The sequence below is a fragment of the Macrobrachium nipponense genome, chromosome 28 (assembly GCF_015104395.2).
Source record: "Macrobrachium nipponense isolate FS-2020 chromosome 28, ASM1510439v2, whole genome shotgun sequence".
NCBI classification, from domain to species: Eukaryota; Metazoa; Arthropoda; class Malacostraca; order Decapoda; family Palaemonidae; genus Macrobrachium; species Macrobrachium nipponense.
The window spans coordinates 44,894,698-44,920,402 of record NC_087217.1 but is presented as its reverse complement, the minus strand read 5'-3'; the positions used below and the strand labels follow the sequence as shown (position 1 = coordinate 44,920,402).

General features: G+C 35.8%; 1 protein-coding gene across 1 annotated transcript in view; it reads left to right on the top strand.

The window, feature by feature from the left end:
- LOC135201171 (uncharacterized) overlaps positions 1–21,819 on the top strand; it is a 54,690-nt gene extending 32,871 nt beyond the window's left edge. Inside the window, exons 3-4 of the mRNA XM_064230047.1 lie at positions 5,986–6,084; positions 18,648–21,819. Of these exons, the coding sequence (XP_064086117.1) occupies positions 5,986–6,084; positions 18,648–20,474 (1,926 nt within the window). The 3' untranslated portion in view covers positions 20,475–21,819. The remainder of the gene's footprint in view (positions 1–5,985; positions 6,085–18,647) is intronic.
- The last annotated feature ends 3,886 nt before the right edge of the window (positions 21,820–25,705 follow it).

Genomic DNA, 25,705 nt, shown 5'->3' with positions numbered 1-25,705 from the left:
TTCAAAATTATACAATTATTTCAGATTTACATTTTGCCTTAGGGATCATCTATGAAAAATTCATGAACACAATCATTTGACGGTTTTAAATATGCAATATATAAATTACTTAATAATTAATATATATATTATATATATTATAGATGTATAATATATATATATCGCTTAAGTATATAATATATATATATGTATATATAATTACATATGGATACTATTATATAATATCATAATATTATAATTATATATACACATATATATATATAAATATTATGTATATATATTATGTTATATTATATATATATTAGAATATATATATATATTATATATATAGATATATATATTATATATATATGTATTAATAGTCAGATACCATATATAATCACCCATATATATATAAATATATGATAATATATATATATATATCGATAATAGATACCATACATAATATTATATATAATATGTATATAATATACCATGATATATATATATATATATATCTATGTATAATATCATCATATATACTAATATATAGATATAATATACACATATATATATACATTATCTATATATATATAAATATATAATATTATATATAATACTATATATATATATCATATACAATAAGATTATACATATTAATATTAACAAAATAATATTATATCATATAATATATATATATATATATTATTACATATATATTATTAATATGTTTGTTGGTGTGTGTGTGGCGTGTGTGTATATCCATATTATATATTCCTATAATATACTATAATATATATATATATATTAGATGATATATGATGTGGTGTGTTGTTGTGGTTGTGTAATAATATATATATCTATCTATCATCTATCTATATATATATATATATATATATATATATATATATATATATATATATATATATTTCTTCATATACAAGTGGATGTCATCATGGCATTGACGTCCTCTGGTTTATACTAACCTTAAAGTAACGAAATAGATCTTCCTTGAATCTTTACCACCAATCCAAGAGGAATTTCGTGGCCTATAAAAAAATAATATGAGGCAACGTCTGCCATTATATAGACTTTATAGGGGTCTCGTGTAATCTTGAACGAAGAAGTTGAAAAGAGATATCTTAAACTTGTCTTTTCTTGACGAGAGAGAGAGAGAGAGAGAGAGAGAGAGAGAGAGAGAGAGCTTAGGTATCTAATAAAACTGGTAATAATCTAAAGGAAGGATGAGGGAGAAGAGCGGAAGGATGACGACGAGAGAGAGCGAGGAGAGAGAGACGAGAGAGATGAGAGAGGAGAGAGAGAGAGAGAGAGCTTAGGTATCCAAGAAAACATGAAGAACATGAAGAAGGAGGAGGAGAGAGACAGACAGACAGACAGACAGAGTAATTCAGAGAGCTTAAGTATCCAGGAAAACTGATAATAATCTAAGAAAAGGAAGGGGAGAGAGAGAGAGAGAGAGAGAGAGAGAGAGAGAGAGAGAGAGAGAGAGAGAGAGAGAGAGTGATTAGTATCCAAGAAAACTGATAATAATCTAAGAAGAAGAAGAAAGAGAAAAAGAGAGAGAGAGACATTGGGATGCTTGGCTGTCCAGGCAAATTGATAATTATTATTTAAAAAAAAGGAAGAAGAACAAGAGCAAGAGAGAGAGAGAGAGAGAGAGAGAGAGAGAGAGAGAGAGAGAGAGAGAGAGAGGGTGCTTAGGTGTCCAGGAAAACTGAAGAACGAGAAGAAGAAGGAGAGAGAGAGAGAGATATGGGGGGAGGAGGGGGAATCCTGCCACAATCAGATTAATTCCTAAGCTGACTCAGGGCTTTCGGACAAGCCATAGAAACAGCCAGTCTAATTTTCTGATTGTGCGCCAGCGCGCCTGCGCGTAAATGTCGGTGCGAGCGGACGGGCGTCTGTATCTACGAATGTCATCATCAATCAATCACCATCCAAGATTCGAGAAGAGAGAGAGAGAGAGAGAGAGAGAGAGAGAGAGATAAAAGTCTTATTCACTTCATGATTTGTAAGCGACGGTTTTCATTAATTATTGGAGACAGGTATGTATGTATGTATGCATGTATGTATGAAATTTACATAATTGTATTTACATCGTAATAATATATTTTTCGGTCTTTTTTGTACGGGTGAGTAATGAATTTATAGAACAGCTTACAGATATTCAACCTCGGAACTGTATGTATGTATGTATATGTATGTTTATGAAACTTACATCATTGTATTTATATTGTATTAATGTATTTTTCGGTCTTTTTCTTTTTTTGAGAGGATGAATGATGAATGTATACTACAGCATACAAATATGCATCTCGGAACTGTGTATGTATGTATGTGTGTATGTATATGTGTATGTTGTATGTATGTTTATGAAATTTCCATCATTGTATTTATATTGTTATAAAATATTTTTCAGTCTTCTTTTTGTAAGGATGAGTGACGAATTTATACTACAGAATACAGATGTGCAACCTCTGAACTGTATGTATGTATGTATGTAACATGTATCAATATAATTACGTAATCGTAAAAAATATATATTTAGCTTTTTTCTGTACAGGTATGTGGGGAATTTATACCACCGCATAACGATATACAACCTCGGAACTGTATGTATGTATGTATGTATGTATGTATGTATGTATGTAAAATACATATCAGATTTCCTGGTTACAAATTTGACGGGAACGATGCATACATTCAACTTCTTACTTTGACCTGAGAATCTCGTCCAAAAAATATATATTCCTCTCTGCATCTCCTTGAAATTCTCTCTCTCTCTCTCTCTCTCTCTCTCTCTCTCTCTCTCTCTCTCTTCCTCCCTCGCCTCGTCTCCGTCTCCTCGTCTCTCTCGTCTCTCTCTCAAACGCCAAAGAAGTCACGATAAATCGCAGCGCCAACCCAAGACAGCAGATCGAATTTCGTAAGCAGCCAATAAGAAGGGATTTGGCAATAAGCAGCTTAGGAGAAGGGGGGGTGAGGCACTCCCCACTCTCCTTCTCTTCTACCTCAACCCTCCTCCTCCTCTTGATCCTCAATCCTCCTTCTCCACCTCCTCCTCCTAATCCTCAATCCTTCCCCAATCAACACCGAAACTCAGGGGGCAAACATGAGAGCTGTAAGGGGAGGGAATCAGGGAATATGGAAAAAAAATATCAGGGAATAAAAAAAGAAAAAAAAGAAATAGGAGGTTAATACGGTGACTCCCATTCAGTTCTGGCTTTCGCTAAATCGCTGGAAATATATTATTTGTCGGTGAGTTTCTTCATCCTTTTTGGCTGGCTGGCTCTATTTAATACGACGCCAGTAATAACCCTTTTAGAGGAAAAGGCTTATTCGTGGTGTATACGTATACACATTATATTCATAAGCACACTTATGCATACACACATAGATTCACGTGAGATTAGCAAGTATCAATATTAGTTGTGTGTGTGTGTTCAAGTCATATTAAAACAATAAACCACAAAAAAACAAAACTGGGAAACTTTTATATGACAAAAAACAGATCAACTTTGACCTGCACTTTTGCATCTGAAGTCGAGACTTCGCAGAGAAGAAACGTCGACGCAGGAATATTAAATTGGGCTAAAAATTTCCCATTTACGTCAGAAGAGATTCGTTTCAAAGAACATGTCACCATACGGATGTTGCACGTCAATGACAGATAATTCCAATTGCAAGTTCTACAAATATGAACATTTAAAAAAATGCAAGTTCTAAAAATATGCAAATTTAAACAAAAAATATGCAAGTTTAAAAAAAAATGCAAGTTCTAAAATATGCAAATTTAATAAAAATATGCAAGTTCTGAAAATGTGCAAATAAAAAATATGCAAGTTTAAAAATATGCAAATTTGAAAAAAAGGCACCATCTAAAAATATGCGCATTTAAAAAAATATATGCAAGTTTAAAAAAAAGTGCAAATAAAAAAAATATGCAAGTTTAGAAATATGCAAATTTGAAGAAAAGACACCTCCTAAAAATATGCAAATTTGAAAAAAGGCAACTCCTAAAAATATACGCATTTAAAAATATATGCAGGTTTAAAAATAGGCAAATTTGAAAAAAGGAAAGTTCTAAAAATATTCAAATAAAAAAATATGCAGTTTAAAAATATGTAAATTTGAAAAGAAATGCAAGTTCTAAAAATATGCACATTAAAAAAAGTGATGATCATCAGTATAATAGGGTAAACCATGAGCTTGATCACATATTACCCAAAAAAATAAAAATATAAAAAAAAAACAAAAAAAACATTCAAAAATAAAAATATAGGAGACAAAATGAAAAAAAAGGTCAAACGAATTGGGTTATTTACTCCCGACCGCACACTCCAGAATCTGGGAATAACAGGACAAGATGGATGACCTTGTTTTGAAGGGTCATGTATCTCCTGCGACCTCATTCCAGGTTCGGTGAATTAATTGTCAGAGACAGTAGAGAGAAAACATAATTAAATCGGTGAGATGATATTAAGCTTCAAATCAAATTTCAGTGGAATCAGTAATTACAAAAATAGTTACAAAAATATTAGAAATTAACTGCAGGTCAGTAATCGTCCTTTTAAGAAGTTATGAAAAAATAATTGTTTGAAAAAAATGAACTAAACTGGAGAGTATAATTTCCCCCCAACCCCCTAAAAAAAACTGAACCAAAGTAGAGCTAATAATTTTCTGATTAAAAAATTACAAAAATGGAGTTGAATTTACTAAAAAAAATAAATAAATAAACTTAATTAAACTGAGCGTATAATTTTAAAACAAAGATGAATTAAACTGGAGATTATAATTGAAAAAAAGAAAACAAAAAAACTAGACAGCAAAAATTTCCGACAAAACTTTACCAAACTAGAGAATATAATTTTAAAAAAACTGAACCAAACTTAACTGTATAATTTAAAAAAAGATTAATCAAATTGGAGTGTATAATAACCTAAAGAAAAAAAATCTAAACCAAAGTGGAGAATATAATTTCCTTGAAAAAAAAATAAAACAAACTCAAGACCATAATTTAGAAAAAAATCAAAAACAAACAAACTGGAGAATATAAGTTCCTAAAACAAACTAAACCAAACTGATGTAAAATCAAGCTCTTGGAAAAACGAATCGTCGAAAACAAACAATTGCTAAAGACTAAAATAAAATTATTTTCATTCCATTACACAGATATCCCTAACTGATCAACCCTCAAAGAAAAAAAATGGAATCCAATCCTAGTTAAAATATTCGTTTCATCTCTTTTCGAAAACATGACGCCTGGAGAAAAAAAAAATATTTAGAGATGTAATAGGAAAGTATGTTTTTCCCCCACATTATCTCTCAATTCGAATATGATTTGTTCATATCCTGAATGAATATATATTTTTTTTATGAAAATCAACCAGGTATTATGGAGGTAGGATTACCGAGTCTGGTTTCCGAGATGATGGGTCTCTAATGCATATGTAATTATATGCCTAAATATTCACATTTACATATTATGCATTACTGGACATGAATATGAATCTGCACATGCAAACATATTATATTCAGCATTTGTTTGCATTTACATGGCTGTAAACACACTTCAATTACGGACATTCGCACGTACACGGATTAGATATACACACGTTCATGCAATATATACAATATATATATACAAATATATATAGTATATACATATATATATATATATGATATATATATATATATATATATATAATCTATATGAATATATAGATATATATATATATATATATATAAATATAATATATATATATAATATATATATAGATATATATATATTGTAGGAAAAGCCTTTTTTATTATCCTTAAAATAATATCATGTCTGGACACACACGTTTGCACAATTCAGATGAAATAATCATTAATTTTAAGTTGTTCAGTAACAGGTTTCGACAGGCATGAATGAACATTAGTACTAGAACACGTAATTAGTAATAAACATGTCGACTATATTCCCTTTCTCTTGTTTTCCAGACTAGAACCACAACCCACATCCTACTGTTGCATCTTGGAGTCATCAATCTGCTCATCGCTGCAATATTCCTGATTGCTCTCTTCCCTGCGTTCCTGCAGGTAAGCATTAGTTTGCTCGTCCATACTACTTTTTTTCAAGTTGTAAACATGTTGCCAACTTATCACCAACATGTGGAAAACAAGTCACTGACATATAGATGACAAGTCACTGATATGTGGAGAACAAGTCACTGACATGTGGAAAACTAGTCACTGACATGTGGAAAACAAGTCATTGACATGTACAAGACAAGTCACTGACATGTAGAAAACAAGTCGCTGACTGTGGATGACATAAGTCAATGACATGCAGAAAACAAGTCACTGACTGTGTAGGATACAATTTCATGACTGTTGAAAGGAAGTCACTGACATGTAGGATACAAGTCCATGAGTGTGTTGGTAGCAAGTCAATGACGATGTCGCATACAAGTCAATGACTGCATCACAGAAACAAGTCAAGAACCACGTACAAAAGTCAATGATCGTGTAGGAAACAAGTCGGAGACATGTCGAAAATAAGTCGATGACCATGTAGACAAGTCATGACCGGAAGTGGAGAAGAATTTTAGCAAAATGCCGATTTTAATCATATGAAGCGCTGCTTAGGAGTACCAATAAGTCGTTGACTTATATACAGAATGTCTGCGATGTGCAAAAAGTTGATGAGATGTTTACAACATGTATCACTTAATGTGGATGCACCCTTAACATAAATTCTGCATAAACTTTGTTTGAGCCATAGTGGTCTTTCCTGCATTCAGTACTTAATTTTTGATAGCCTGTTAAAAGATCAGTTTGTGCAACATGTCTTAGTCATAGAAGAGTTCTTAATGACTCAGAATTGCCACTAACAACCTTTAAATGATCATCCAGTGTAAGCTCTGCCTCAACCAGTCACATTATCTGGTTGTGCTAAGCAAGCTCTGTGGATTTTGAATGTATTTTCTGCCTTGAGCACGCAAAGTCTGCTTGTCAGGTCTCATGAACGTAAGCGAGATCTTTGCCTGTTAAATCTATGCAAGCTCTTTATCAATCTTATATGTTTTGCATGATAAATCAAAGAATGTATTTTGGCTGTGACTCTTGTTTATTTAGTCTGTGATCATTTACAATGGAAAACAACTCTGCATTGTCTCTTTGAAAACCCACTGGGTACCGGTCCACTTGTGTGAATAATTTTGAAAAATTCAATGAACTGAGAACCATAACTGGGTACCGGTCCACTTGGGTAACCAAATTCGAAATATTCCTTGAACAGAGAACCATAACTGGCCAACCAGCACGTAGTTTCAAAAGCAGTATTATAGGAATTATTCGTTTCATTTCTAACAAAGAAGTCAAACAGTAAGAATAGTACCATTTATGCTTTCTTTGCCTTTTAATGACTTCGCTCTTATTTTATCCATCACATCTAAAATACTGTATGTTTGTCATTCCTACCAGATTCCTGTCGTGAATACCTGTAGGCAAAGGCAATTTCGATCATTATATCAGCGGCAGATCCGAAAATGTCCGTTAATTTAGCATGCCAAGCCTTGCAATTTCTTGCTCTTAACTGCTTCACATATTTGACTGCAGTGTGCTTGGGAATTTTCCAACGTGGGTCCTTTGTGGGTGAAGACATTCCTTCGTGTAATTCAGGTGTAAACTTGAGGATAATCGTGACGAATAACCACAGTAATTCGCCTATTGATTCGAGCAGTTCGATGTGCCATTACGAAATGTTTGCCTCTAAAAGGAATTTTCCAATTTGTATAATATATTCAATTTGACAAATAACACGTATTTTGCACGAATCCCTCATTTAGCGTTTTAATAGCCAACTTGAGTACGGAAGAAAAGTCAGTGATAAGAAGAATAGAGAAACTTCTATACAAAATAAACGCGGCTGAAATAGCCATTATTTTCAGTAAAACTGGATTATTATTATTACTTTTTTTTTTTTTTTTACGCTATAACAGTCCTCTAATTCGACTGTGTGGTATTTATAGTGTGGGGTTCCGGGTGCATCCTGCTTCCTTAGGAGTCCATCACTTTTCTTACAATGTGCGCCGTTTCTAAGATCACACTCTTCTGCATGAGTCCTGGAGCTACTTCGGCCTCTAGTTTTTCCAGATTCCTTTTCAGGGATCTTGGGATCGTGCCTAATGTTCCTATGATTACGGGTACAATGTCCACTAGCATATCCAATATCCTTCTTATTTCTATTTTCAGATCTTGATACTTATCCATTTCTCCCCTTCTTTCTCTTCAACTCTGGTGTCCCATGGTATTGCGACATCAATGAGTGATGCTTTCTTCTTGATTTTGTCAATCAACGTCACGTCTGGTCTATTTGCACGTATCACCCTATCTGTTCTGATACCATAGTCCCAGAGGATCTTTGCCTGATCGTTTTCTATCACTCCTTCAGGTCGGTGTTCGTACCACTTATTACTGCAAGGTACCTGGTGTTTCTTGCACAGGCTCCAGTGGAGGGCTTTTGCCACTGAATCATGCCTCTTTTTGTACTGGTTCTGTGCAAGTGCCGGACATTCGCTTGCTATGTGGTTCATGGTTTCATTTTTCGTATTGCACTTCCTACATATGGGAGATATGTTATTTCCGTCTATCGTTCTAGGAACATATCTGGTTCTTAGGGCCTGATCTCGTGCCGCTGTTATCATTCCTTCTGTTTCCTTCTTGAGGTCTCCCCTCTGTAGCCATTGGCTAGTTCTTTAGTCTGTTTCATGTATTGTGCATTGATTTGTTATGCCATTCCACTGTTCTGCTTGTCTTTCTCCTGACTCTGTATATTTCTGGGTCTTCGTCTACTTTTATCAGTCCTTCTTCCCATGCACTCTTGAGCCACTCGTCTTCACTGGTCTTCATATATTGCCCCAGTGCTCTGTTCTCGATGTTGATACAGTCCTCTATGCTTAGTAGTCCCCTCCCTCCCTCCCTCCCTCCCTCCCTCCTTTCGTGTTATGTATAGTCTGTCCGTATTTGCTCTTGGGTGTAGTGCTTTGTGTATTGTCATATGTTTCCTAGTTTTCTGGTCTATGCTGCGAAGTTCTGCCTTCGTCCATTCCACTATTCCTGCGCTGTATCTGATTACTGGCACTGCCCATGTGTTTATGGCTTTTATCATATTTCCAGCGTTGAGTTTTGACTTGAGTATCGCCTTGAGTCTCTGCATATATCCTTTCCTGATCGTGTCCTTCATCTCTTGTGTTTTATATCCCCTCCTTCCATTATTCCCAGGTATTTGTATCCAGTCTCATCTATGTGTTTGATGTTGTTCCCATCTGGTAGCTTTATCCCTTCAGTCCTTGTTACTTTGCCCTTTTGTATGTTGACTAAGGCATATTATTATTATTATTATTATTATTATTATTATTATTATTATTATTATTATTTTATTATTGTATTATTGTTATTATTGTTATTATTGTTATTATTGTTGTTGTTGTTGTTGTTGTTGTTGTTTGTTTAATAGGATAGAAAGATATATTTGGAGGATTGTGTCACAACTTTAATTAAAAGGTGTGAATTTGCAAAAATAAATAACCATTTTTTTTTCAATAAAAACTGTATTAACGAAGGTCTTCTTCTAGAATAATAATAACAACAATAATAATAATAATAATATTGTTTTAGAATGTGCCTGCCTGACAAACCCACTGGCGTAGTACACACGAACGCACAAATACCACAACAGAAATATATTGGTGGCAGAGCCAAAACAGGAGTGAAATTGCTGAAGAAATTTAAATAGCAAATGGAAACCCAAACTAGAGGTAATGGAATTCACCTTCCAGCCCCAAAAATGGCCATGGCAGCAGTTTCAATTAATGTATTTGAAAGTACAAAAGTGGATTATTCATCTATTGACCAGCCATCCCACTCAGTGGATAAATCCAGTGGGCCACTGCGCGTATAGGGCTTACGACGTACCTCGTAGGCTACAGCGTTCCGGGGTAAAAATGTAGATAGAGCACTGGCTTGAAAGAGATATGCATGCCTGTAGTTTATTCATGCACTTTGTATATGCATATGCATATGCATGCGCCTGTGTAGGGGAGACGGTCTAATTATATATATATATATATATATATATATATATATATATATATATATATATATATATATATATATATATATATATGAATATTTATCACATCACCGTGATTCATATAAATTATTCGAGCTACAAATGTCCTTTAATATCTAATTCGCTCTACCTCGGAATTGATATATTTTCATATATGTACCGAGGGGGAATTTGTTTTTAGTTGATAATAATTTCGTACCCCCATGGGATCGAACCACCGTCCAGTAGGACGGGGAACGAAATCAGGATCGGACAGCGATCCCATGGGGGTACGAAATTATTATCAACTAAAAATTCCCCTCGGTACATATATGAAAAATATATCAATTCCGAGGTAGAGCGAATTAGATATTAAAGGACATTTGTAGCTCGAATGATATATATATATATATATATATATATATATATATATATATATATATATATATATATATATATATATATACACACACACACACACACACATATATATGGAATGGGGTACATCTCATCACCGCCAACTCATCGCCGCCTACTCATCCCGGCCCAACTCATCCCTGGCCCAACTCATTCCCGGCAGTGATTAATGAAATTCAGTAAATATTAAAAACACCTTTATTCAGAATGAAGTATGAATCTTTCATGACACTAAAAATAAATTAACACCATATAATTAAAGACAAAAAATCCATGAAAATATAGAAAAAAAAAATTATTTTATGTTATGAGAAATGCCTCTTAAATATTCAATGGGAGTACTTTCATTAAAATTTTGGACAATTCTAAGAAGCCGGGAATCAGTATCCCTGTACTTTTTTAATTTGAAGGGTGGTGAACTGCCTGCTATAAGTGATTCCAAATAAAAATCTCTACCTTTCTGAACTTTTTTAAGTGCATTTATGAATTTCCAGAGTGTAGGATGTTCCATTCCTAATTCCATTTGTAATCTTCTGTTCGCTCCTTCTGCATGGTTGTTTGTTTTATCTTCATGATTCAAAGTTCGAAAATACAAATTCCACATTTCCAATGGAAAGAGTGGTGCACGTCTGCTATTTCCACGTCAGTTTAACCGACCTATATAATTGCCTTCTAGCCAGTTCAAGATTGGCACATGCTCTGGGGATAATTCATCAGCTAAGACATCAATATATGAATCAATATGATTGACAGGTATAAATGCAAGCGCCAGTACCATCTTTACTTGTAAAGAAAACTGGCTATCGTTATTATAGCGAGAACTTAGACCCAAAGCCGCAATGTTTTTGCATGTTTTGGCTAAGGTGAAAGAAGCCTTCACCCTTTTAGTTCGACTTGTGGAAAATTTTCCTTGATTGCCAAAAATGCTGCAATTTCAAAATCACATACAACCGATTTCGGGTTTACTATTGGTTGATGAGTTGGGCCGGGTATAAGTTGGGCTGGAGATGAGCTGGGCCGGAGATAAGTGGGCCGGGGATATAAGTTGGGCCGGAGATGGAGTTGGCGGTGATGAGTTGGCTGGCGATGAGATGGCGGCGATGAGTTGTCCCATATATATATATATATACTATATATATATATATATGTATATAAATATATATATATATATATATATATATATATATATATATATATATATATATATATATACATATATATATATATATATATATATATATATATATATATATATATATATGGGGATACAATCCACAATGAAGTAAATTCCTCTTGTAGTTAAAATATATGTTACTTGTATAGGATTAAAGCTTTCGACCATCAACTGTGGTCTTGTTCACTAAAGTGTGATATGTCACCTCAAGGAACTGACAAGAAAGAGCACAAACATTTGAAAAAACAACGGTTAGGAAACAAGCTAGTTCAAATTATGAATGATCAGGCGGTTGAGCCCTCGTTCTTTCCAGAATTCGTCTTGATCTTCGTGGGGGAATGTTTCTATTGTCAACTGCTTGTTCTATGGTGGTTGGGTGGTTAGTTGGAGAAATGACCTGAGTGGAGTAAACAGGAGAGGAAGCAGCATCGTTATTGGCACATATATTTCTAAAGTTTGAAATTTTCCCTTTCCTACATATCTCCTCACAAATAGCTGTATTTTCTGTAATGCCAGTATTTCCTGCAAAGGTCTCGTTTAATGAAATTAACGCCCCTTCTACTACTCGTCTCAAAGTCCGGTCGTTACATGCAAAAACAACCTTTGTACCTTTAAAATTTATTGCGTGGTTTTTCTCCCATGTATGTTGCGCAATTGCACTGTATGAACTTCCCCTTCTGCAAGCAGCAACGTGTTCTTCCCTTCTCTTATCAATGGAACGTCCGCTTTCTCCCACGTAACATTCATTGCAATCACTACAAGGTATTACATATACTCCTACATTCTCTCTATTACCCAGGGTTATTTTAATGAGTTTCTTCTTGATTTGTACTGTACTGAAAAACTACGTTTGAACCGTTTCCGTTGCCTTTTTTCCTTTAAGCTGCCTAGAAATTTTTTTAAGTTCTCTATTATAAGGAAGAGCAAGAGATGCCTTAAAATCTGCCTTTTCAGTTATATCATGAGGGCGTAAACATCGATCTAGCTTTAGATAGAGACTGTAGTATAAAAAACTTTGGGTAACACAGTTTAGTAAAACTATCTACCAAGAAATTTTTACTAAACTGTGTTACCCAAAGTTTTTTATACTACAGTCTCTATCTAAAGCTAGATCGATGTTTTACGCCCCTCATGATATAAATGAAAAGGCAGATTTTAAGGCATCTCTTGCTCTCCTTATAATAGAGAACTTAAAAAATTTTCTAGGCAGCTTAAAGGAAAAAAGAACGGCTTCAACGTAGTTTTTCAGTACAACAGTACAATCAAGAAGAAACTCATTAAAAATAACCCGGGTAATAGAGAGAATGTAGGAGTATATGTAATACCTTGTAGTGATTGCAATGAATGTTACGTGGGAGAAAGCGGACGTTCCATTGATAAGAGAAGGGAAGAACACGTTGCTGCTTGCAGAAGGGGAAGTTCATACAGTGCAATTGCGCAACATACATGGGAGAAAAACCACGCAATAAATTTTAAAGGTACAAAGGTTGTTTTTGCATGTAACGACCGGACTTTGAGACGAGTAGTAGAAGGGGCGTTAATTTCATTAAACGAGACCTTTGCAGAAATACTGGCATTACAGAAAATACAGCTATTTGTGAGGGAGATTATAGGAAAGGGAAAATTTCAAACTTTAGAAATATATGTGCCAATAACGATGCTGCTTCCTCTCCTGTTTACTCCACTCAGGTCATTTCTCCAACTAACCACCCAACCACCATAGAACAAGCAGTTGACAATAGAAACATTTCCCCACGAAGATCAAGACGAATTCTGGAAAGAACGAGGGCTCAACCGCCTGATCATTCATAATTTGAACTAGCTTGTTTCCTAACCGTTGTTTTTTCAAATGTTTGTGCTCTTTCTTGTCAGTTCCTTGAGGTGACATATCACACTTTAGTGAACAAGACCACAGTTGATGGTCGAAAGCTTTAATCCTATACAAGTAACATATATTTTAAACAACAAGAGGAATTTACTTCATTGTGGATTGTATCCCCATTTACTTAGAGGTACAATATAGTACCTGGCTTCTGCATATATATATATATATTATATATATATATATATATATATATATATATATATATATATATATATATAAACTACTGGTCATTTATACCAGATACGTATGTAAATGTAATAGCCACAATCCCCTCTTAACTTTTTCAAATTCTTTGCTCCTTTTTGGATAAGCTCGTCACTACAAAGCCTTGAGATCCAACTTCAAAGAAGTATGAAAGAAATCATGAAGTCCGCTAGCGTGAAACGCGGAATATCGTGATTTTTTTTTCATATTTCTTTGAAGTTGGATCTCGAGGCTTTGTAGTGACAAGCGTGTATAAAAAAAAAAAAGGAATTTGAGAAGTTAGAGGGCATTGTGGCTATTACATTTACATTATATATATATATATATATATATATATATATATATATATATATATATATATATATATATATATATATATATATATTCAGTGCACTAAATCACAGCATGGAAGAAAAACTACCCGTAATAGTTTGTTGGAGTTCCTTGTGCTCCTTCTAAAACCCAAAAATGGACGAAATGACGCGGGTGGGACCCCGCGTGACGTCATAACCTGGTACCTCTCCCCTGACCCTTCCACTCACCCCCTCTCCCGCGCCCCCTTTCCACGAGTTAGGAGGCTCAAAAAGTCTTGGGATGCTGGAAAAGTTGCCGAAGAGGAAAGGATTTGGTTTTCGATTCCGAGAGATAAATATAAAAAAAACGGGGGGATGTGGAGGTAGGGGGAGCGTGAGTCGGTTTATAAAACGCTTAAGGATATTTTGGTTAAATATTCTTAAAGAAGTTTCATCTCTTTTTTAATGTTTCTTTTGACCCAACGACACATTTAAGTTTCATCCAGATCTTACCATTGCTGAATAGTCTTTTCAGGGAAGCTGAGCCAATTCTTTTAAAGTTTGATTATATTTATGTAAATATCCTTACGAGCTTTATCTATTTGTTAATGTATTCATTTATTATTATCATTTTTATGAAGTGGGATCCCTTCTTTCTGTATTTCCCCTTTTCCTCGTCTTACTTCTTCCTAATGAACACCATAATATTCTTTGGAACTTTGAATTTCAAGTCAATGGGCCCTTTGGTGGGCTTGTTCCATGTGAATAGAGTTCATCTTCTGAATAATAATAATAATAATAATAATAATAATAATAATAATAATAATAATAATAATAATAATAATAATAATAAAAATAATAAATACCACACTATAAATACCACCCAGTCGAATTGGAGGACTGTGATAACCCAAAATAATAATAACAATAATAATAATAATAATAATAATAATAATAATAATAATAATAATAATAATAATATAATAAAATAATATATTGGAAGGAGACCCTCTTTCAAACAAGTATTAATGAAAGATATTTCTGCATCAGCTGCATTTAATTTGTAAAGTGTCTTCTCTATTTTTCTAATAAGTCTACAAATTAAAAGCTGCAATATCTTTCAATAATAATAATAATAATAATAATAATAATAATAATAATAATAATAATAATAATAATAATAATAATAATAATTATTATTATTATTATTATTCGTTTTGAACTCAAAGACAACTAAATATTCTCCCAAAACTTCCCCACTGGGTCACGTCTGGGAAACAGGGACGCTTGGAGACTACCCCCACAGAAATTAAAAAAAATTTGCGGGGGAATCTCCACCATCAAACGTGGTCCGGCCCAATTCCTCTGACGTCATCGAGAGGGATGCAGCAGAGGATGTGTCCAATGACGTCACTCCAAACCCCCATCCCTTCTCTCCTCTCCGCGGTCGGTTGCTAAGTCGAAGGGAAAGTGAAGTCGTGAAATTTATCTTTCGCGAAAGTGGGACGAGTGAGTGATTTGAATGATTTACAATCTCATGCCGTGTAAAAATGCATAATGCGAAATGGGATATCACAAATAAATCCATTTTTTTTATTATTTTTTAAAATTAAATGGCTTGATTATGGCTTAGGAAAAGCCTGACCCTCGGTTCTGATTACCTGGGAGTTTTGAAAAGTTACGGAGGGCCAATTTCTGAGGTGGGTAAAAATATATTTTTTTTTAATCCTGGTTTTTTCCCGCGGGCGATTTGAGTTGCTTACGTCAGACTGGCTGACTGATTCTCTCTCTCTCTCTCTCTCTCTCTCTCTCTCAATGCACGAATATTTTCATCCCAAGCGTCTCCAATTTCCTCTTCATTTCTCCAGCCATTTCTGAGCTAGATGGTTCGTGCATTAAATGCATGCACGTGTTTGCGTGCTTATCCATGCATGTACGGAAGTATGTTATGTATGTGTGTGTGTGTGTGTATGTACATAAGTATGTATATACTTAAGATTTTCTGTTATTTACTATTTTGCTCAACCCTCTCTCTCTCTCTCTCTCTCTCTCTCTCTCTCTCTCTCTCTCTCTCTCTCTCTCTCTCTCTCTCTCTTCTTCTTCTTCTTCTTCTTTCTTCTTCTTGGCAATGTTCTCTGTGGTATTTTGCTTTGACTTTCAATTTAATTTTGCTCACATTTCAACAACAACAACAACAACAACAACAACAACAACAACAACAACAACAACAACAACAACAACAATAATAATAATAATAATAATAATAATAATAATAATAATAATAATAATAATAATAATAATTAGCCTACGCATTCATTTGGATGAATATATAAAAAATACTCATAGAAGTGTTCGTATATGAAATGCATCTGAACACGGATTCAAACATCCAACATCAACATCGCGGGGAAGTCTGAATTACCATTTGTTAAAATATCAAAATATTAGTAAAATCAAAAACCTCTGTTACATCATAATTAATCTCTAAGTTAATTAGCTCGTTAATGACGGCCGGTATTTTTAATTTTTTTTTGAAGCACCGACGTCATTATCATTAATATGTTTATGACATTCTTCGCCCTGACTATCATCAGAGACGGTTTTTTTTATTGAGAACATTAACACTTTAATAGAAAAGTATTTCGTCATCATTATATTTCGATGAAGGGAGATTGGACGTCAATATAGCCCCTTTTTGTACATGTATTAATTTCAAAGTTACGAGACGTTTTATGGCCTTTCTAGTCATCCTTTCGTACTGAAGGAAGGATAAACACCTTTAAATTAGAACTGGAATACAAACTTTAAGCCAAAGGCCAGCGTTGGGACCTCCTAGGAAACTGAGGCTAAAAAGGTTTGAAAGGCGTAACAGGAGCAAAGCCTCAAAGCAGCTGCATTATGGGACAATGGTCAGGAAAGGGTTGAAGAAATTAAGATGGAGGTAAGAGAATATGAACGGAGGTACATTAAAAGAAATGGGAGGGGAAATCGAGACTAAAACGGGTTTTAAGATGTAACAGGAAGAAAACCTCAAAGCAGCTGCATTACGAAACAATGGTCAGGAAAGGGTTGAGGCAATTAAGATGGAGGTAAGAGAATATGAGCGGAGGTACATTAAAAGAAATGGGAGCTGCTGCAGCTAGGGGGCCGAAGGGTCCCTGCAAGGAGTCTTGAGCAATGCCTATAGTGCATCGCGTGAGTTACGCTGATGACCTTATTCCCCTACGGAGTGAAACTCTTTGCGTAAGGGTTTATAGAGACAACCCTTCCCATTAAAACAGAATCGTAATGAAATTCACGCTAAACGAGTAAAACTATTAATGGTAAAAGTTCTTTGGTTATTTGTTCATTAATTTTTGCAAGGTTTCCTTCCAGTTGAAGTAAAACAGCTTAATGATATCACATTAGTGTCTGTCTATAGTTTTGTAATACATACTATGTACAAACAGACAACTTATTTTTACAATTAAATAATTGTAAAACTAAATTTAATGGTAAAAATAGTTTAATTGTAGTTCAATTGTAAAAATAAGTTTAATTGCAAAAAGAGTTTAATTGTAGTTTACTTGTAAAAATGTTTACAATTAAAAAATTTACAATTAAACTATTTTTGCAATTAAACTTATGTTTACAATTAAACTACAACTAAACTATTTTTACAATTAAGCTTAGTTTTACAATTAAACTATTTTTACAATTAAACTTATTTTTACAATTAAACTACAATCATGCAAGACGACAGACATTTTCTTGTACAGAACGACACCAAAAGAGAGAGAGAGAGAGAGAGAGAGAGAGAGAGAGAGAGAGAGAGAGAGACCATGTAATTATTTCGGTCAATAGCGTAAAAAATATGAAGTAATAGTACCACAAGCTTTTCCTATCTAACATCACGTAAAAAAAAAAAACCATGCAACTTTCAAGAAAACATAAAATTATTATTAACCCTTGCCAAGACAGGAAGAAGCTCTCTGGAACACTAAATCATTACGCGTTCGTTTGTCCTAATTGTCCGGGACACGGTATCATTATTATCGTTACTTACAGACACGCCAAGGGTCCTACAATGGGGACTTGGCGTGCACTTCGGATGGTGGGGGTAGGGGCGGGGGCGGGGTGGGGGGAAAGGGGGGGAATCATTTCCATAATGAATGAGCTTCTGACAACAAAGACTGGACGGACGCATTTCAAGGACGTAACTGATTTCTCTCTGTGTTGCTTCATTGATTTTGGTTCGTAAGGGTTCACTTTCCTATCCTTAGTGTTCATATTACGACACGCCTGGAAGTACTACACGTAATCCAGTATGCTTCGAAAAATATATATTGAAATGAATATTTATGTTTAAATATAGAGAAAGTATATGTATCTTTACCTCAATTTCAATGGCCTTCTGACATCGGGACAATATACTCTGTAGAAATTAATAAGTAAGGTAGACAACATAATTCATAAAAGATTCAAGGTTACATCATCTTCACGATATCATTCTAGTATACGATTGCCCGTAGTTAGTTTAATGATTGTTGTGCATTCTAACCTTAAAAAAATTAATGTGTTCGTTTTACATTGCAGGACGAATGGCTGGGGCAGAATGGATGTAAGGTCGTCGGGAGCGCCTGGTTCACTCTGCACGTCGCGGCCATTTGGACGCTGACCGCGCTCAATGTGGATAAATACGTGGCCATAGCTTCTCCCTTGCACTACGCCCGTTTCGTCTCCCCAGGAAGAGTGGGTGTGGCTCTCTCCATCTCTTGGGTATTATCTGGGGCCATATGTACACTCCCCCTAGTGGTACCGGGCCTCGACAACAAGTTCAGGCCGCCCGGTTACTGTATACCTGACGTGGTAACTGCCCTGCCATCTCTGGGCATAAGTTATGCGTTGATCATCACCCTCCTGGGGTTCCTACTGCCAGCGATTTTGGTGGCCTCAGCCAATGGACGCATTCTAGTCATCGCACGCCATCACCGTCACAGAATAGTTTCTGCGCTGTGGGATGTGACGGTGTCTGCGCAAGCCACTGTAACCCCACAAAGATCTCATTTCTATCTCACACGCTACCGTGGGAGGTCAGCAGCTGCCACAGTGTTTCATTTTGTGGGCACTTTTATCATCTTGTATATGCCATCGACCTTGTGTCTTATATACGAGGCTGTGGCTAAATCGTATGTACCTGATTCCTTGTCTATTACGAATTTTTCTCTTTTTACAATTGCGCCAGCGATCAATGGTTTTGTATATGGGGTGAAGAGCAAAGTGTTACGGAAGAATTTCAAGAATTTTCTGAGAAAACGACTTTATAGAAGTGAGGTTAATTATGAAATACAGTCGCGAGCATCGTCGGTGCCGGCTTCCCGCAGACCCTCCGTTACCCCCTCACTCTCATTGCCCCTTCAGCAGAAACTCCAAAGGAGAATGTCAGAAATTCTCATCCAGCCTACTTCTACTCCAAGCGATGGAAACCCAAAACTCCTCAGACAGTCCTCCGAGTTAAGCTTCCGCGTTCGAGGTTCTAATTCATCCATCACTACCAGGGACTTCAGTCAGCTGAACCACACAACTGAGTCATCACTTCTATCCAATACTCAGTCTATATCAAATGATAAACCGAGTGAACAAACAGCTTCAGGAAGCCATGAGCAAGTCAATGCTTATACAGGTAGTCCTTTAGCTCGCACTCAGTCTAAGGTCATAACCTTCTTGAAGTCAAATAGTCTTGAAGGAGACAGAGAGCAAGAAACCGAGACAACTCAGCTGAGTTTCACCACATCTTATCACACCAACCATCGCCCATCTCTAAGGAGAGCTTTGTTTGCCAGGAACAAACAAAAGAGTTTAGACTTCGAGATGACGTGTTTACACATGGAAGAGTGCGAAGCTTCCTCTGTGCCAGGGCCCCCAAGAAGTGCATCTCAGCAGCACGTGGGTGAATTGGGTAGCCCTTCACTCGTGCGGCCTCTATTGTTAGGGCCACGTCCACAGCCACCTCTCTCACCAGCCAGGAAGACTAAGAGGGTCTCTTGGTCATCAGACAGTTTCTCCAATGCTGAAGATTCGCCAATGGACTCTGACAACGACACAACTACTTGTCCGCTCCCGGGACCAGGACCAATGAGGTACCGCAAGAGAGCCATGTTCAAAAACAATGGTCTGCGATTCGACTTCTCCAAACTTTCCCTGGAGAGGATCGACTCAGAAGACACCAGGCAATCGGTGGACTACCCAGATGGCTTGGAAGCCATGCCTTCCACTTCACCCAAACTTTGCAAGGTTGTCATCCAAAAGGGAGACCCAAGTTCAACTCCAAGTACAATTATTGCAAATGGCAAGTACATCACAAAGAGCAACGGAGTACCAGACATGAACATGATTGGTGAAACGTCAGGAGAGAGAGGATGAGACTGAATCAACTCTGCAAGATATTGCCAACTGTTAAGCGAGATTACTTTTCCCTCTCAGAATGGAACCTTGAGAGATTATATACCATTTCCCAGAGGAAGAGTTGAGAGTTATGGGGAGGTTGTGAGGAGGAGGAGGAGGGGAGGAGGAGGAGGAGGAGGAGAAGGAGGAGGATTAACAGCTCTTCTGAAGGAGATGGAACTTTTACGACTGATCTCACCGAAGATACTCATCCGTAGTGGAGTCCTTTAACGAGATCTCTGTTGAGGTCCACCAAGATTGTGCAACAAAATCAGGGTACTGATGCAGGATTCAGGTTGATGTGGGAATCATCAGCCAATGAATACTAGGAATTGTATACATATGTACATAATTGTATACATAATTCAAATACAATACCCATTGCATTCCCTTAGCTCTGTGAGATGAAGCTTCTTGTGTAAAAAAAAAAATTGTCCCTTGTCCAGTATATAAAGTGTTTAGTTTACACTTGACAGGATTCAATGTATGAAAAAAGAACAATTCTTGGGTTGCTGAAAGATGTGCTTATGAATAATGTTCTGTGCTTAAAATGTTGTATTCAAAGTATCAAATTCTTAGCACTTATGAAATACTTCTAGTTCTTGTTATAAGTATGGCATTACTTACTTCTGAGAGCAAATAGTTTTCCTGTTATGATTTCTAGTTATTTCTCCAGATATTACTGCATCATATATTTCACTGATGTCTTTACCTACATAGCAAACACTTAGGAGTATGCATAAAAACTGTTGTCAATGGATGTGTGTGTGTATAAAGTGGGGACTGATGTATTCATATAAAAAATAACATATTTCAAGGAGTGAAGGTCATGCGAAGTCAGTAGCAGGTTCTTTTAGGATGTAAGAAGCATATAATCAAAAAGGAAGTGATGGGAGGAAGATGGAGAAATTTTGCTGACCGATAATGTATAGTATGAGTGAAGCGCCTCGTCACTCCTTTGGTCACCAACGTTTTATAATGCATTTAAAACCAAACTGAAGGTAAAAGCATATAAAGTAGGACTTTCTTAAGAACAGGGAACCATTTCTTGTGCAGAGCCATAGATGATGGGGTGGCTGGGAATACATTTTGACCTTAGATTAATGTGAAGTTCAATGAGAGTCACATAAATTTTCTTGATGATTGTACTGGAGAACTAGATCGAGACTACTATATAGGTATTGGACACATACAGCATTTGTCTTATTTTTATTTGTGTGTATGTTTGTATATGTAAGTATGTATATATACACATATACAATATATATGAATAACTTGATCACAAAGTATATAAAACGTGATGCTATGTATAAATAAAGGTGATGCTACGGAGGAAAATTGAAAGGCGAGAAAGCCAAGAACTTTTGGTCAATACAACCGAAAGTTCTTGGCTTTCTCGCTTTTCAATTTTCCTCCGTGGCATCACCTTTATTTATACAATATATATATATATATATATATATATATATATATATATATATATATATATATATATATATAGTGTGTGGTGTGTGTGTGTGTGTGTGTGTGTGTGTGTGTGTAAAACTGCATGCACATACACAGACTGAGAGAAAGAGAGTAACTCCTTCCTCAGGTTCATAAATAATAAGCAAGAGACACACCATAAACCTCTATCGCAAATGGCCATCTTCACGGCGCGATCAAGCATAAAAAAAATGGGTTATTTTATGTGACACTAGAAGCCAACTGGTATCTTAGAAAGACCTCACCATCTTGGGTGTAATGATGTCAGCGACAGATGCATCATGTTGTCAGATTTCGGAGCTTGACGATGAGAGGAAGATTCTAAGGTCACAAATAACTATGGGGAAAGGAGAAAATTTAATAACTAAGACAATTATGGAAAAAAGTACTCTGACCTAGTAGTAATTTCTTAGTAGGTCAAGACACTGAGATTTTATTTATCTTACAACACCGGAAATTTATAAAAAGCCTGTAGGGAAAAAAATGGTTAATTTCTGGCGAGTTTGTAAGGAGACCTCGTTGGTTCCTAAGACCTCTTTTGTCAATTCTTGTCGTTACTGTAAGGGCATCTAGTTTGTTCCTAATACCTGTTCCATCAGTTCCTGGTTTGGTTCATAATACCCTACTTTGTCAATTCCTGGTGAATTTGTAAGGAATCTAGTTGGTTCATAATACCTTACTTTGTCAATTCCTGGTGAGATTGTAAGGGAGTTTATATGGTTCATAATACCCTACTTTGTCAATTCCTGGTGAGATTGTAAAGTCTATATGGTTCATAATATGGTTCATAATACCCTACTTTGTCAATTCCAGGTGAGATTGTAAAGGAGTCTAGTTGGTTCATAATACCTACTTTGTCAATTCCAAGTGAATTTGTAAGGGTATCTACTTGGTTCATAATACCCTACTTTGTCAATTCCAGGTGAGATTGTAAAGGAGTCTAGTTGGTTCGTAATACCTACTTTGTCAATTCCTGTTGAGTCTGTTAAGTGAAACCAATTGGCTCCTAGAACTTATCTCGTCAATCCTTGCTGAGTATGTGAAGGAACTAAGGAAATCCTATAACATAATTGTTCATCTCCTGATTACTTAGATTCTGAAGTATATAGGGAATCCTTCCAACCCTTTGGTCAACTAGTGAGTTTGTGATGAAGTCAGGAGACTACTAATACCCTACTGGTCAACTCCTGGTGAGTTTTGTAAAGAAAATTAAGAGACTTTTAACACCTATTAGTTTAACTCCTGGTGAGTTTGCAAGGGAAACTAGGAGGTTCTCAACTCCTGGTGAGTTTGAGAAGGAACAAGAACCCTAGAACCCATTAAACCCATTTTATCAGCTACTGAAGTTTGTCAATGAACTAGAAGCCCAATACCCGAATGGTCTACTCTAAGCGATTTTTTGGAGTTAACTAGGTTTCAAGTACCCACTTGGGTATACTCCCGGTGAGTTTGTTAGGGCAAAGGAAACTCCTAGGTGATTCTGGCATGAAATATGAGGTTCCAAACTCCCATTGGTAAACACATGGGGATTCTTTTTTCTGGGAAGCTGTGAGGGTTTTAAGATCCTTCAAGGAATCTCTTTACAAAAGACTGGTCACCTGGAAAAATGAAAAAAGTGATGCTTAATACCTATTCAGCACCTCGGCACCTCCTTTCTAAAGGATACCATTCAGCACCTTGTCGTCAAATCTTTGTAGTTTAGGGAGAAAATGGGAGGATTTTAATATCCATCCAGCACTGCTAATTACTCGGCAATTTTTAAGAATGAATAAGTCCTAAAGGAAACCTTCCCACCTCCAGAGGTCTTTAGATGGAAACTGGAGCTATTTTTAACATCTAATGAACACTTTACTTTTGTCAGTCTCACGAGTTCAGTATTTATGAATATTATTGATGAACAGCTTTCTTGAAGATTTTTAAACACTGTTGATAAACAGCAGGTGATCCTTGCAAAGAGTAGAGCGAATATCGAAGCCCTGTTGCTTTGTATTTCAACCTAGAGTGATTTTGCCAGGGAGAACGAAAAGTCTCTTATGACCATCTCTCTTTCTGCACTAGTGTTCACCGCTGGAGATCTGTTCAAGGCATTTAGAGATTTCTAGTAACCATACTGCCCTTAGATTTGTGTGAGAAGCTTGTGTCTAATACTTTGGTAGGGTTTTATTTGTCACTTTCTCTTGATTGGGATTAACTATGAGGTTTCTTGAACCCACCTCACCTCATTGTTTGGCAACACCCGGTGGTTTGTGAGAGGAACTGGGATATTTGTGATAACCTGGTCACAAATTTTATCTGACAACTCTTGATACAATAAGGAGTTTTCTAAAACCTTCGGCAGTTTTCTTTATTAACGATATTGTGACAAAAACTGAGAAGTTTCTTATGGCAATTCAGCGTTTTGCCAATTAGTCTTCATTACGAAATTCGAGATTTAACACGTCTCATCTAAACTTTGTCAACTGGTGAATTCGTTCATGAAACTGGGGGATTTCTGACATCTGTTTGGAAGTTTGTTTGTCAACTAGTGATAGTTTTTTTTAGAGAAAATAGACGGTTTCCTAAACTAGTGAATTTGTTCACGAAACTGGGTGATTTCTGACATCTGTTTGGAAGTTTGTTTGTCAACTAATGATATTTTTGTAGAGAAAATAGACGGTTTCCTAAACTTATTTTTTGGCAATTTGTCAACTGGCATTGCAATAAGGAAGGTGGGAGTTGCCTTATATCAGTTTTGCAATGTGCCAGGTCTTCAGAATTAACAAAGGAAATAGGATTCGTTAAATCTGGGTCTACGTTAAACCAGCATTTGAACAAAATCATTATTGTGTCGTCAAAGTTCCGGCTCTTTAGAAACCACTTTGAGGAAAATATTTATTCTCATGATTAGTAAAAAAAAAAAAAAATTACCCTTGGTTACTTTTAAAGCGAACGTGACAATCTACGACCCTTTGAGAAATTAGAAGGTGTGATAACCTATTTGAACAAAAGCATGGCAATAATATTAACAGCAATAAATGATGAACACGTGAATAAGATACAATAAGGAACTGAACTAAACCAGAATAGCAAAATAAGGAAATATTCCGTGATAAGACAAACGAACCTCGGTAATGACATAAACAAGAATAATTGTTATTATTATTAATATTATGATTCAGAGGATGAACTGGGGCCATTGACTTGATTAGGATAGGTTAGGTTAGGTTAGGTTAGAATTTCAAGCTTCCAAACTAGAATCACTTAATGAGACACACACCCCCAACCTCTGTAAATGCCCTCAATATAACAATTAATAAAACACACGCAAATGAAAGACAGAGTAATGAAAATAAATAAAAAAATAACTAAATTTAACCCGAATAACTGAATATCTCTTAAGGCTCAGTAAAAGCCGATAAAAATTAGCGGGGAACGTAACCGCCAGATGATCAGGGGGGTTGGGGGGGCGCCCCCAAACTGTAATGAACAAGCCCACACGACTCAGCCCCTGGGGAGTCGTTGGCCCGAGACAGAACGACCAAGACGTGTCTCTCTACTGCCGGCGGGGTCGTAAACTTTTATATAAGGCCATCAGCCTACCGTCGAGGTATCGGTAGCTCCTCAGTGGCCTCATCTTACGAAAATAAAGGCAAGTTATCGTACGTATCTTCCCGATACCTAGGCCATCGTACAGACTCGAGGTAGGATTGTCGTTTATAAAGGATATTGTCTTCGAATTTGACGCC